General features: G+C 42.1%; 1 protein-coding gene across 3 annotated transcripts in view; it reads right to left on the bottom strand.

Annotated features, from left to right (window-relative positions):
* The window catches only part of PLCE1 (phospholipase C epsilon 1), a 338,579-nt gene that overhangs the window by 59,018 nt on the left and 265,531 nt on the right, over positions 1-14,030 (bottom strand). For 2 of the 3 annotated variants that reach the window (XM_035724225.1, XM_027595213.1), the window contains 9 exons: positions 13,633-13,750; positions 12,671-12,827; positions 9,838-9,960; positions 9,616-9,752; positions 6,933-7,171; positions 5,383-5,444; positions 5,135-5,300; positions 1,918-2,025; positions 28-144 (listed from right to left, as the gene is read on the bottom strand). In XM_035724225.1, coding sequence (XP_035580118.1) covers positions 28-144; positions 1,918-2,025; positions 5,135-5,300; positions 5,383-5,444; positions 6,933-7,171; positions 9,616-9,752; positions 9,838-9,960; positions 12,671-12,827; positions 13,633-13,750 — 1,227 coding nt within the window. The remainder of the gene's footprint in view (positions 1-27; positions 145-1,917; positions 2,026-5,134; positions 5,301-5,382; positions 5,445-6,932; positions 7,172-9,615; positions 9,753-9,837; positions 9,961-12,670; positions 12,828-13,632; positions 13,751-14,030) is intronic. The other variant, XM_027595222.1, reaches the window with a different exon arrangement.

Genomic DNA, 14,030 nt, shown 5'->3' with positions numbered 1-14,030 from the left:
TCCTAACTCTTAGCTATAATGGCTTACCTTGAAAATTTCTGCCATTTTTCGTTGCTGAGGCAATGAGCAGTGGTTCTCAATTGATATGATGATGGGCAGGTCAGAGTTGATGAAGGCACTGCGGTCGATGGCTTCTACCACCTCCTGTGAGAGCCAGAGCAGTTCATTAGAGTCCAGATGTCTGTCCAGGGTGTCAGAAGAAGTACTTATAGCCACAGAAAGCACCTAAATTGTTGTTTGCAGAAGATTTTGGCCAAAATGGTTTTTATCTTTTCAAACGTATTTTCAAATTAAGCATGATGATAGGCTGTTTTCTATAAACACATTAAACTGTTCATATTGAGTTCACATACTTTATAAGGAACGGCTATTAGTGTGCCAAATTTAACAAATCAGTATGTATACTGATAACATTTTAGGTAAAAGGCCTGTGTTTGTTAAAACATAAAAAATAATGAGGCTTAAGATATTTTCCTGCTTTCAAGGAGTTTATAATCAATCTACTCGAGGCAATAAGACATATACGTATATTTATGTGTGCATGTAAACACAGTTCTCAAACCCTCCTTCTCTCAATATAGAGTACAAAAGTTTTAAGAGAGATGAATAGGAAAATGAGCTAAAGAGAAAATGCATTTTAGCTATCCTCTCTGCATATAAGACAGAAATAATAGTATTCTATCCCAGCCCAGCCACAGTTCAGAGAAAAGTGATTTTACACAGCCAAAACCACTCTGAATGAGGATAGTAACTGCACAATGAACTAATAAACTATTTAGAATTTGAAACAATAATCCAATGAGACTAGTCTTTCTGGGTGACTAACTTCCCCCGGTGGAACCAATTCTCATTATTTCATAATATTAATTATTTAATCATCTTCTAACACATGATGTTGGTCTTTGTCAGCGGGACACCAGGATAAATGACTTTTAATTCCCCTAGCAGGAAAAAAGCCCCTGCCCTTTTTTTTCCTTTAAATTTTTTATTGTTATGTTAATCACCATACATTACATCATTAGTTTTTGATGTAGTGTTCCATGATTCATTGTTTGTGCATAACACCCAGTGCTCCACGCAGAACGTGCCCTCTTTAATACCCATCACCAGGCTAACCCATTCCCCCACCCCCCTCCCCTCTAGAACCCTCAGTTTGTTTTTCAGAGTCCATTGTCTCTCATGGTTCGTCTCCCCTTCCGATTCCCCCCCTTCATTCTTCCCCTCCTATCTTCTTCTTTTTTTTCCCTTAACATATATTGCATTATTTCAGAGGTACAGATCTGTGATTCAACAGTCTTGCACAATTCACAGTGCTCACCGTAGCACATATCTTCCCCAATGTCCATCACCCAGTCACCCCATCCCTCCCACCCCCCGCCACTCCAGCAACCCTCAGTTTGTTTCCTGAGATTAAGAATTCCTCATATCAGTGAGGTCATATGATACATGTCTTTCTCTGATTGACTTATTTCACTCAGCATAACACCCTCCAGTTCCATCCACGTCGTTGCAAATGGCAAGATCTCATTCCTTTTGATGGCTGCATAATATTCCATTGTGTATAGATACCACATCTTCTTTATCCATTCATCTGTCGATGGACATCTTGGCTCTTTCCACAGTTTAAGCCCCTGCCTTTTATATATCATCTTATGATGTAAAAATTGCAACAACAGTATTACAAGATAACTCATTTAAGGTAATGGTTATTAAACTCTGGTGAATGAGACTCTAATGACAGTTCTATATCAACTCCTAGAAAAATGAACATGTGCACATCCCACACAATTTTGGGAAGTCTATAGGCTCAGGATGAGAACCCCCAACCTAAGGTGTAATTTGGAAGAGTCACTCATGTAAAGGACTGATGAAGACAATGACTCTGTGATCTGACTTAAGGAACATGGGAAGCATTACCTTGAAGGGGATCTTGGTTGTCAGTGTGTGTCCGTGGTAGATGATGGGCATCCCATCATCTCCATCCCAGCAGTCCAACTCCACGCTCCTGCAGCCTTGCAGGAGGACCTGTATGATCAACGAATGGATTCACCCCAGATGAGCAAATGGACACAGAGCCTCAAATTAAACCCAACAAATGCTTCTACATATCAGTGTTCATGTTTAGGGCTAAAGCAGAAGGGCATAACATCTAAAATAAAGCGTGCATTTTGGCCAAATGCCACAATGAATTAGGGGAGAGAACAAATTATGGTGGAAAGAGTGTTTACCAGAGCTCAATACTATTGGAAGGTAAAAAAAAAAATTTTTAAAGATTTTATTTATTTGTCAGAGGGCAGGGGGCAGGGGAGAGAACAGGCAGGGGGAGAAGTAGGCAGAGCAGACAGAGGGAGAAGCAGACTCCCCTCTAAGCAGGAAGCCAGATGTGGGACTTGATCCCATGACTCTGGGATCATGACCTGAGCCAAAGGCAGGCACTTAACCAACTGAGCCACCCAGGCAACCCTGGAAGGTAAATTTGATAGCAAAACCATATGACTATTTTCCCAGCAACTTTGGTCTCTCAAGGGACATACACAGGGTACATCCTGAAATGAGAGAGCTAGGCTAGTGCTCTACCTGGGCAAATGTGAGTGGAGGTGAAGGGGATGAGGTTGCAGGCCAAAGCAAACAAGGCCACCAATTCCTTAATGAACTGGCTAAACATTTGTATGACTCCAATCAGAATAAAATCTCCTCCATTTAGACCCAAATTCTGCCACTGGCTAATGCCTTTCCTGTGAACATAGAGCATGGCAGAAGAGTAGAAGCAAGCAGTCATCAAGGATTTGCCTTTCTGTCTAGTCCTAGAACAGAGGCAAATAATCCCTAAACTCCCCTCTGCCATACCCACAGCAGTCATCAGGGATGAATCACAACACACGTGCCTCCTATCTCACAACCTCTTCAGTAAAGTGGTCCATTGCTGAATTAGGTAAGATGATACCTATTTGCTCCCCTAGATGGGGAGCCGGACGCAGAGCTCCTGGCACATGTGCTCGGGTTGCAGCTCTGTAATATTTGCGTGCAGCAACCTCTTCCTCCACAGACTCTCTTTGTGAACTTTGTGAACTTAAAAGATTTCCATGTATTGGAAGGATAAGGCAAACCAAAAGGCGGATGTATCTGTGAATGGGCCAACTCAACTGATTTAAAACTCCATATAATTATTTCCAGGCAACAGCAATCCAATACTGTGGGTGAGTGGCCGCTAGAGTTACTGCAACAAAACTCAGTGGAATCCCTCCTATTTTAATCTTTTTTATGAGGTCCTTGCTAGATTCTTTCCATTGCATGGCATGCAGCACCCAGTCTTCCCAGGTGACCGATGGCCCAGGTGGAACCGATTCTGGGGCCTAGACTCCGGAGGCTAAGAGCTTCTTCCAGCAGCTACAGTATCTAGAGGTATGTTGCTCTGGGTTGAGGATTGTGGTGTCGAATGAGAGCAGGAGCTGGAGGCTGCTTCATCTCCGTGGTGAGCCACACTGGGGAGAAAGCTCGCTTGCTGACTGGCAGCACAGGAGATGGTTTTTCAGCATGAAAAGACTACGGGGCTTTCCGAAGTCGGCATGACATTAAGACCTCCACATAGGGCTAGAAGAAGAAAACTAGGGCTGGAAATTCCGGGTGAGAACAGGGCTTTCCCTCACTCCCGGTTTGTCCCGTGGAGGAAGGTGAGGAGGTAACTAGCAGGGCTGAGGGAAAGCAGAGACTGGTAAGAAATAAGCTACAAGGGATCTTCACACTGGGTTTAACCACATCTGTGAGTCTATTTGAGGGGTTCTTGTGCCTCATTCAAAGGCTGTGACAATCTCTACTCGGGGTGTAATATTAAGGAGTTAAAAAAACCTCTTGGAGGTCAAATAGGGAAGTGAGGTAGGACTTAAAGCTAGGACATTGGCCCCTGCCCATCTTCCTGGGAGAAACACACAGACACACTGCACACACACACACACACACACACACACACACTTCATTTCTTTCCCCAAGAACTAGAACAATGGATTTCAAACTCCTTTTTAACCCTGGAATTCTCTGTGCAAATGGAGGGTCATATGTAAAGCACATAAGAAGAAGAGGACATTAGCTACAGTGGGGGCAGGGGATGGGGCCCTCCTACCCTCCTACTCTGCTGCTTGATCCTCTCAATGTCCCCAGCTGAGGTCCCTCGATAGAACTTCTATTTTGAAAATCACTACTCTAAGGACATATCTTCATTTCATAATAAAAGTACTTTAGAATTTAGAGTTTAAAACACAAATTCCATACCAGATGAGCTTTGGGACAGAAGTTTGACCCATGCTTGAGGAATATCTGGACTGATGTGGAGAACCAAGGAACCTCAACTCTGCTGGGTTTGTGTAAACGATGATAACTGTCATACTTGAACACCCTCCCTGCCCCACCCTTCCCAACCACACACTTGTATTCCTGGGGTCTAGCCTCGCTTTTCTTCCTGATTAACTCTTCTTGTAGGAGGTCAGAAAACGGGCAGCATAGATGAGAAAGTTGCAGAAGATATAACAGAGGCAACTGACATGCAGATCAATGAGAGTTGGTGTTAAGGTCAAAAGGATATGCCTTTTCTATTCCAGAGACCCTTAGGAGTTTCCAAGAACATCTGCACGAATTTAAGTGTGTAGGGACACTGCCTACAGTCTTTGTAAATTTTCGTACCGTAGGGATGGACTGATTGTCTAAAAAAATTTCAAATGAAAATAAACCATACTTTGAGATTAACTTCGTAGAAATTCTGTTGCATTTTCTATTATGCTTTCCCACTATAATATATTGATTTATTTAGCATTTAGTGAAACGATTGATTTTCCCATGGGAAAATCTAATTTTAGTAGGAGTAGGTCAGACAAAGTAGGATTTAAAAGCTATGAGTCTCAAACGAATACCTTTTTTTTTTTTTGCCTAGTATAAGGGTTAAATATAGATAAGAGGGAGGAAGAAAACAAAAAGAAGAAAACAACTGTATGTATAGGCAGTTTTCCCACACGTCATGTTTCCTCACATTTCACATGTAATAGCTGGTAAGTTCTTCAAAGGAGTCGGGGATCAGGGTTTTGTGACTTTGGGGGTTACATCAATAAGATTTAATGGAAATCACATGCCACGCGGAGTTCTGTACCTGACTGTAGAGTTCCACTGAGGACTCTCCTTTGAGTTGGTGGCCTGTGAGGTAGGTATTGTGTGAAGATTCAATGTAATAGTAGGAGAGGGGCAGCTGCAAGTCTTTAATGTTTTCCTGTGACTCATCATTTCTGGAGGCAAAATTATCTTTATCCATCAGAAACCTAGAGGAAACACATTTTCTTAGGCCTGCATAGGGAAAAGAGTTACTCTCAAATGATGGGCAAAAGAGACTTTAAAAGTTACCTTGCAAAGCCCTCAAATGACAGTAGTCCCTGATGACACATACTAACGCTAGGCTCGAACTTCTGCAAGGGACACAAAAAGAGTGTTATTTAGGTAAAGGAAACTAAGGGGAAAAAAACCCACCATATCATTTTTTCAAGGTGTTCTGTTGTCATCAGGAAACATCTAAACCAAATATTTGAACTAACTTCGTTATGCAGTGGTAAGAGGCAGTGTTTTAGTCCCAAAGAAAACATCTATTATATGTGCGTTTATTATACGAAGCATATTTATTTGAGAGAAAAAGGGAGAGCGAGGAACTAGGATAAGGCTGATTCATACGAAAACAAACGGTTGTCGGCGTGTTCCAGGGGAACATGGGGGTAAGCAGCTACCACAGAGCTGGGGAGAGGCTAAATGGGACGACTCAGCGGGAGTACTTGGTATGGCGCTCCCATGCAATAGTAGTAGAGTGAGCACCAGACCATGGGATCGTAATCTTACATCGTTAGCATTTCCAGTGGTCAACTGCTGGGCAGCGAATCCACTGATTCCCAATCGGCTGACAAGGGAGGTTGAAAACCCAGACCGATCCTGCTGTATGTGGCATGGCCTGAACGAGTGTCCTAGCCCATCTCCTGCCACCCTCAGGAGGAAGCCATCATCGTATCTTCCCTGGCTCCTGGGATAGCTTCCTACCCTGTCTTTCTGCTTCTACTTCATTCCCAGCACAGCTCACTTCCCAGTGGGGCCAGAGTGACTTCTTGAATACATAAATCAAATCCTGTTACTACCCTGCTCAAAAATTTCCAGTAGCTTTCCATGTCACATGGACTGAAGTCAAATTCCTTACCACGGCCTAAAATGCCCAGACGACTTGGGCACCTGTCTGGAATCACGTCTACCATTGTGCCTCTGGCTCATGGGGCTGCTATTCCACCAGCCTTTTCATTGTCTTGCTCCCGCCTGGGTCTTTGAGCTCGCTACTCCCTGCCTGGAATGCTCTTTCCTCAGACCTTCACGCGGCTTCTTGATTCAGCGCTCAGCCCCATTGTCACCTCCTCAGGGTGGCCTGTGCTTACTCCTCTCCACCTCCCGCATCACTACGTCCCCTTACTCTGCTTGAGTTTTTCAGAATCCATCAATACCTGAAATTACATTCTATCTTTATTTATTGTCTGCCTCACCCACTAGGTGAAGGCCAGAACGTGATCTTATTTACTACTATATCCCAGGTCCTGGAAAGAACCTGGCCCGTAGGAGGAGCTAATAAATATTCGCTAAATGATCAAAGAGGTTGAAAACCTAGAATACTCATTTTATTAGGTGTGCTAGAACAACAAGAAGGAATCACGTACTGATCCCTTTATGATAGTCACCAAGAGAAGGCTTGCAGTCTATGTTAACTGCATGTTAAATAAGAATGCATCTACTGGTATTTAATGAAACCCTTCTGTTTCTGCCCCAGACTTAAAGGCTCTGGAAAAAAGTATAGAAACAGTATGGTTAGCAGAAAATCATTAGAACAGTCAGAGGCTTTATACACACATGCATATGAAATGGGTACATACCTGGATGATGCTGAGGATTTCATCATAAGTGCAGTGTTCTCCCTGGCAGTTGACAAGGAAGTCATTGAGCTGGAGTATGCCAACCCCAAAGATGCCCAGAGATGTGCTCTCGACCCCAGTGCCATTTGTCACGATACTTGCAGCAGCAATAGCATCAGATATCTGCCTCTGGTTGTCGGACAGCTGCTGTTTACTCTTAATGAACAACCCCAAGTCCGAGACATTTCTGGTCAGTAAATCTGAAATAGAAGCACCCACAGAACATGGGCAAGCTAGCCAGAATCTTTCATAAAGTTCACTTTGGAGATAATGGTGTTGTGGAATTAGTCTCTTCACTCATCTGTCTACACAAGCCATCAAACTCAGTGCTTATTCCTGGCTTCACATAGTTGAGGAAACAAAAAATGAATCAATCAATAAAAAAAAAGAAACTAAGAGAGAACTAGGTCAGCGATCTTGAAAGCCCATGAGCTCAGGGTATTAAAAGAGAACTCACTGTACATTCAGTTGGGGACTTCAGGCTGAATTTGAACTTTGGTTTTTGAGAATAACTTTATTTTTACTTTTACAGACAGTGAAGAGGAACTCTTAAAATTACAGTTGTTTTGTACTTTACAAGTATAATTATAAACATTGGTGTGCAGGTTTTGGTGTGAAAATAAGTTTTCAGCTCGTTTGGGTAAATATCAAGGAGTATAATTGCTGGATTGGCTAGTAAGAGTATATTAAATTTTGTAAGAAACTGCCAAACTTCCAAAGTGGCTGTTCCATTTTACCTTTCCACCAGCCATGTTCCAGGTGTCCCACATTGGCACCAACTTTGGTATGGCCATTTTAATTCTTGCCACTTTGGAAGAGAAGCTGGCAGTTTCTTACAGGGCTAAAGATGGGCTTTCTCATATGATCCAGCAACTGCCTTCCCAGGTGTTTACCAAAAGGAGTTGAAAACTTATGTCCACACAAAACTTGCACACAAATGTTTATAGTATCTTTATTCATAACTGCTAAAAGTTGGAAGCAACCAAGATGTTCTTCAAAAGGTGGATGGATAAACAAATGGTGATACATCCACACGATAGAGTATTATTCAGTGATAAAAAGAAATGAGCTATCGAGCCATGAAAAAACACAGGGGAACCTTGAATACACCTTGCTAAGAGAAAGAAGCCAATCTGAAAAGACTACATATGAACTATATGATTCCAACGATAAGACATTCTGGAAAAGACAAAACTGTGGAGACAGTAAAAAAGAGGTTCAGAGGTAAGGTGGGAAGAATGACCAGGCAGAGAACAGGGGATTTTGTATGACACTGCAATGGTAGCTACAGATCATTATACTTTTGTCAGAACCCATAGCATGTACAATACAAACAGTGAACACTAAACTATGGACTTCAGTTAATAATAATATATCAATATCAGCTCAACTGTCACAAATATACCATGCTAATAATGCAAGATATTAATAATAGGAAAAACAGTGTATGTGTGTGTGGGGAGGGTACGGTGGACCCTTGAACAACACAGGTTTGAACTGTGTGGGTCCACTTGTATGCAGATCTTTTTGATAAACACAGTATAATACTGTAAACGGATTTTATCTTATGATTTTCTTCATAATAATTTCTTTTCTCTAGCTTATTTAATTATAAGACTATAGTATATAACACACACATATTATATATATATATATATATATATATACACACAAAATATGGAGTAATCAACTTATCGTTATGTTATCAATAAGGATTTTCTGGTCAAGAGCAGGCTATTAGTAGTTAAATTTGGGGGGAGCCAAACATTAACATGTGGATTTCTGACTGTGTGGGGGATTGGCACCCTTAACCCTTGTCTTGTTCAGGAGTGAACTGTGTATGGGAATTCTCTGTACTTTTCAATCATTTTTCTGTAAACCTAAAACCGCTCTAGAAAAATAATGTCTATTAATTTTTTAACAAGTGCAACTACTTGACTAATCCATAGTTATGCATGTTTTGTGACTAGAGTTGAAAAAATTTAATAGCCTTAGTTGAGGACAGTGTAAGTTTTTGAGTAATAAAAAAGCAGCTGTATAAAAGAGGACAGTTTGTTTTTGCTTCTTTGCGTTTCTAGTCTCCAGAGAGAACAGAAGAGCAAACTAGTGGGCTTACCATGCATCAGTGGTGGTGATCATAGTGGTGGTGGTGATCATAGTGGTGGTGGTGAGCGGGGCATAGGAGGCAGACATTCCAGGTTACACTCAGAAAAGTGTCCTGGATGCTGAGCAGGAGTGCTCTGCTCAGGTCACTAAAGATCTTCTTGTCAAAGGGCAGGCAATTCCCACCCTGGGGCTGAGCACCTGTCGGCCTGCAGGCAGGGAAACATTGGTGGTGCACCACATACCTACTGGACATTTGGACATGGGTGAGAGAGGGTTTTTGATTGTCAGAAGGACTGGAAGTCTCTGTTGATTAAATATTCTGGAATGCCTAAACAGACTCACACAATGACAAATTTCCTTGTCGAAAATGCCAACAGTCCCCATCTCTAAGACAACTTGAAGGAATCCTCAAAGTGTCCCCCCTTCTGCAGGTACCAGCACGCCACGTGGGACAGGCTGAGGGGCTGTGTTACTGGATTTCCAACCCTCGTTTTTAGGTAGAAAGGTCTCCACGGAAATATTACATGGTTGCACAAACCTAGATCAGGCTGAAGGTCGCTGGTGTTTTCGTCGATTGTTAGGTTGGTATAGAGGGGGGCCGACTCGGAGCCGGCTCGGTTGCAGGGCACGGCGTAGATGTCAAAGAGATCCTTCAGGTCCTTGCGGCTCCTCACGCTGGGCGGGGGATGGAAAACACTCCCGATTAGTATTGCCGCAAAAACGTGGGGCTGAGAAAGCCTCAGAAGAAAGCACGCCGTACCTGAATGATTTGAACAGCTCAACGAATTCAACAAAACTCATGTTACTGTCTGAAACCATGAAGCTCTGAAAACCCTTCATTCCTCCTTTGATCCTCCCGTGCCCGCTACTGCTGCTCCAAGCACTGCAACAAAGACATTTGGCCTTAACAGGCAAACCGGGGCCGGCGCGTCCTTCTGCCCCAACGGGCGCCCCCTGGGGAGCAACACCAGCGAAAAGATGGACCGCAAGTCATTTAAGATTGAGGCTCTTTTCCGGACTCTCTTGTCATTTCTCTCAAAATTAATCTACATTGTGTCAGAGTAAATAAGACATATGATGCAGCAAAACCACTTCATGTTTATAGGCTACGTAATAAGGCCACAAGGCTAGGGTTAATATCCTTACACTAACCAAAACAGCTCTTTGAAATCACAGGTCAATGGGAGGACACAACTTGAACTCAATGTTTCTGAAGAAAAGTCATTTTTTCAAAAGTGCCTATGCTTTTTCAAAAGCACAACCTGTGGAAAAATCTGCACGTTCTTTCCTATATTCTAAATTACAGAAACATGTTCAGGAAGAAAGTCCTGAACGTATCAATGTCTTCTCTTTTCCCTTTCTTAACCAGTTATTAGATGAAAACAAGGAAGGGCTTTTAATACTAATGGAAAATGTGAGTCACAAAAATATTAAGAATGGAAAGAAGCCAATTCTGCCTAGAACATATCTGCACCTGCCAAGGCTGTATATTCAATATAAAAATATCAGTCCACTTGGTCAAAACTCAGTCTAGCTGTTTGACAACACTATTATTTTCTATACTGGTTCCCTGACAGGATAGTATAAGAAATGTTTTGATTGGTCTTTAGTCAAATCAATAAACATGATCTTTTCTTTCTTTCTTTTTCTTTCTTTTCTTTCTTTCTTTCTTTCTTTTCATTTTTGTTTTTTGGGCTTTATTATTTTTTTACTTTTGAAATATTTCAAATATATAAGAAAGTATAAAGACTATTGTAATGAATAGCCAGTTTATACTGAATCTTCCTAACAGTGTTTATTCGTGGAGAATTATTTTGTGTTGATATCTGAAAGTCACCTCTGTACATGGAAGAGTATTACAAAGGATGGATTTGTAGTTGTTTGTAGGCATGGGCTGTTGATCCCCAAAGTGGTGTTGGAAGCAACAGGTGGAGGTTTAGGAAGAGGAAAAAGGTCTGACAAAGTTGCTTATCATTTGCATTTAAGCAAGTATGTTCCCTGTGTTCCTCCCTTCTCGTTCTGGGTCAGCCACTGTCTGCAGGAACCCTTCTCCCTTAGACTTTAGGGAACTGTCCACTCTCTCCTCTTCTAAGGCTCAGCCTTGCTTTCTCCTTGAACAGCATTTGGGCTAATTTTTCTTTTCTGGCCTTGTCTTATCTTTTGGTTTTAGCTTACTTGGTGGGCACTGACCCCTGTCCTCTTGTGGGAGGGCCCGATGATCTTGCATCTGGCATGTTAGTTCTACCTCTTTGAAAAGATTTTCTTCCCTTACTCTGTCCTTCCCATTGCTGTTCCTGAGTGATTGAAATAAAGGGAAAGCCACTTCATCCAAGTTCTCTCTGGGTATTTTATTTACCCAGGACACTGTAGAGGCTGAAATATAGAGTTCTGATTCTTTGTAGCTTTTCCTTTTGTTACAAACCTAAACTTGCCGAAAAGTTGCAAGAGTGGTACAAAGAATTCCCATGTACCTTTGACCCAGTTTCACCAAGTGTAGAACTCTGAATGTATAGAGCTTAAACTATGTTCATTATTCACATCGTGAAAGAAGGCTTCCCTGTAAAAGATGATTTACTGTAGGATTCTTATCAGTAGCAAACTTCCTTGAGAGAGAGAGAGAGAAAGTGTGTGTGTGTTTGTGTGTGTGTGTGTGTATGTATGTGCATGTATGAGTGTGTAATTAACGTTTCCAAAGCCAGTGTCTGCACAGACCCATTTCCTCCTACCACTCCTCTGTTCAATAAAGAGTACCTGTTTTATCTTGGTTCTGTCTGGAACCTCTGCATTTCTTAAACTTTTTGGGGGGTTGAGGAAGAAGGTATGGCATTCTAATTCCTTTGTTTTGCTTTCTTAATATTATTTCATCTGAGAGGGTAGATGTTTCAAATCTGTACTTTGCATGGACCTTATAAAATAATTTATTATAACACTAGCTTTAGAATTATACCTTAACATACCTAACTTGCTCTAATACATTCATTTCTCCAGACAGGTGTATCTTGTCTTATATAGAGAAGAGTATTAAATATATTTTACCTAACAGCAAAGGGTAAAGTGGCTTACTTTAAAACTTACTTTATTCCTCAGTTAGAACAGCGCTATCCAACAGAATTTTTTGCAATGATAGAAATGTTCTCTTTCTGCATTGTGCAGTATAGCAGCCACTGGCCACTTGTAGCTAAGAACACTTTTAATGGGCATAGTGTGACTGAGGAACTGAATTTTAAATTTTATTTAATTTTTATAGACTTAAAATCAAATTTAAAGAACCATCTTTTTTCCCCCGCTGTGGCCAGTGGTTACTATATTCGACAAGGCAGCTTCAGAAAATCACAGCTTGGGTTTTGTTAGTCCTACTGAAGGATTGGTCTGTCAAATAATTAGGTTAGGAGCAATTACAGTAATGCGAGAAGACAGGAGTGTAAAATCAGGAAAATTAGAAGCATTTAAAAATAGGAGTTTTTTCAGTTTTCAGTGTAACTGTTAAGTCAAAATTAGAGACAGTCTTTACACAGAGCACTGGAAGATGATGCCCTTCTACATAACTTGAATGATGTGAAGGGTCCTTCTGTTTTATCATGTTAAGGCCCCACCTGGACGGGCTCTTGTTTGAAGAAGACAGCACAGGGGAGGACACTGGCCTGATGGGAGATGATGTCCCGGCAGACAAGTTAGGAGACCCAGCTGTGGTCAAAGAGTGGGCTCTTCTGGAAGGCAGAGTGTTAGGAGGGCTCATGAAGGCATTTGCCTCTGTGAGAGAGAAACACAGAAACCAGACAATGACGCCAGGTTATCCTTTCCCTCGAAATCAAAGAAACACCAAAGCTGTTTCTGAATGTCTGAGCAAATCCTTCTATGTAAGCAATTGCTATACAAGAAGCATCAAAATATTCTGAGGAGTGGACTCATGTGGTGGGTTCTCAACCTTGGCTGCAGATCAGAATGATTTGGGGAGCTTAAAAATATAGAGATGTTCAGAGAGTGTTAGACTCAGTGGGGCTGGGGTGCCACCAGGGCATCCAGATATTTTTAAAAAATAATCTCAGCCGTGGTTGAGAATCACTGCTCTGGTCTAATCCACCACATTGATTTTGTATATCTCATATCTTTTGTCCATGAGGCCAAGTTAATTAATGAGAATTTTCTTCCAAGCACACTGAGCTTGCAGAAGTACCTCTTGGGTTCTACTATCTAGTTAAATACAAAGATAAGTATATTTAGGGGCACTTGGGTGGCTCAGTCGTTAAGCGTCTGCCTTTGGCTCAGGTCATGATCCTGGGGTCCTGGGATCAAGACCCGCGTCGGGCTCCCTGCTCAGTGGGAAGCCTGCTTCTCCCTCTCCCACTCCCCCTACTTGTGTTCCCTCTCTTGCTGTGTCTCTCTCTGTCAAATAAATAAATAAAATCTTTAAAAATAAATAAAGATAAGTATACTTAACAAGACAAATAGTTCTGTTAAGAATGTCCACAGTACTTAAATCACAATTGAAAACCAGATGCATATTTTCCCTATAAAACAAAAAAAAGAACCCTCAGATGTTGGTAGGGGGTTTTACCGGATTCTTCTTGCTCATTCATGTCTTGAGGGTCGGAACCACTCCGGCTGCGACTCTCCCTGTGCATTTTGGTCTTCCGCGTGGCCATCTCGTCGTCAGCCGCCTCTCCACTCTCACCCTGGGAACACACACGTGCCAATATTCCTCGTTCTGGGTTTCTCTCCCTCCCGGCACTGCTGCGGTTCAGGCAGGACCCTATTTTCTGACTGCCCCACCTTCCACACGCCCCCCACCCCAAACCAGTACAGACCCCTGTGAAGGCTGACCCAGGAGTCTTACGTTACACTACCCCACTTGTTTTTCCCGATATAGCAGCACTCCCTGGGGGAGGTGGCTGACAAGAGCAGACACACAGCCCCTGGCATCTCTACATAGAGACCAAATTATGAAGCAGACAA

This window comes from Zalophus californianus, chromosome 15 (assembly GCF_009762305.2).
Source record: "Zalophus californianus isolate mZalCal1 chromosome 15, mZalCal1.pri.v2, whole genome shotgun sequence".
Classification (NCBI taxonomy): domain Eukaryota; kingdom Metazoa; phylum Chordata; class Mammalia; order Carnivora; family Otariidae; genus Zalophus; species Zalophus californianus.
Note: the sequence above shows the minus strand (reverse complement) of the source record. Positions and strands in the feature narration are given on the sequence as shown.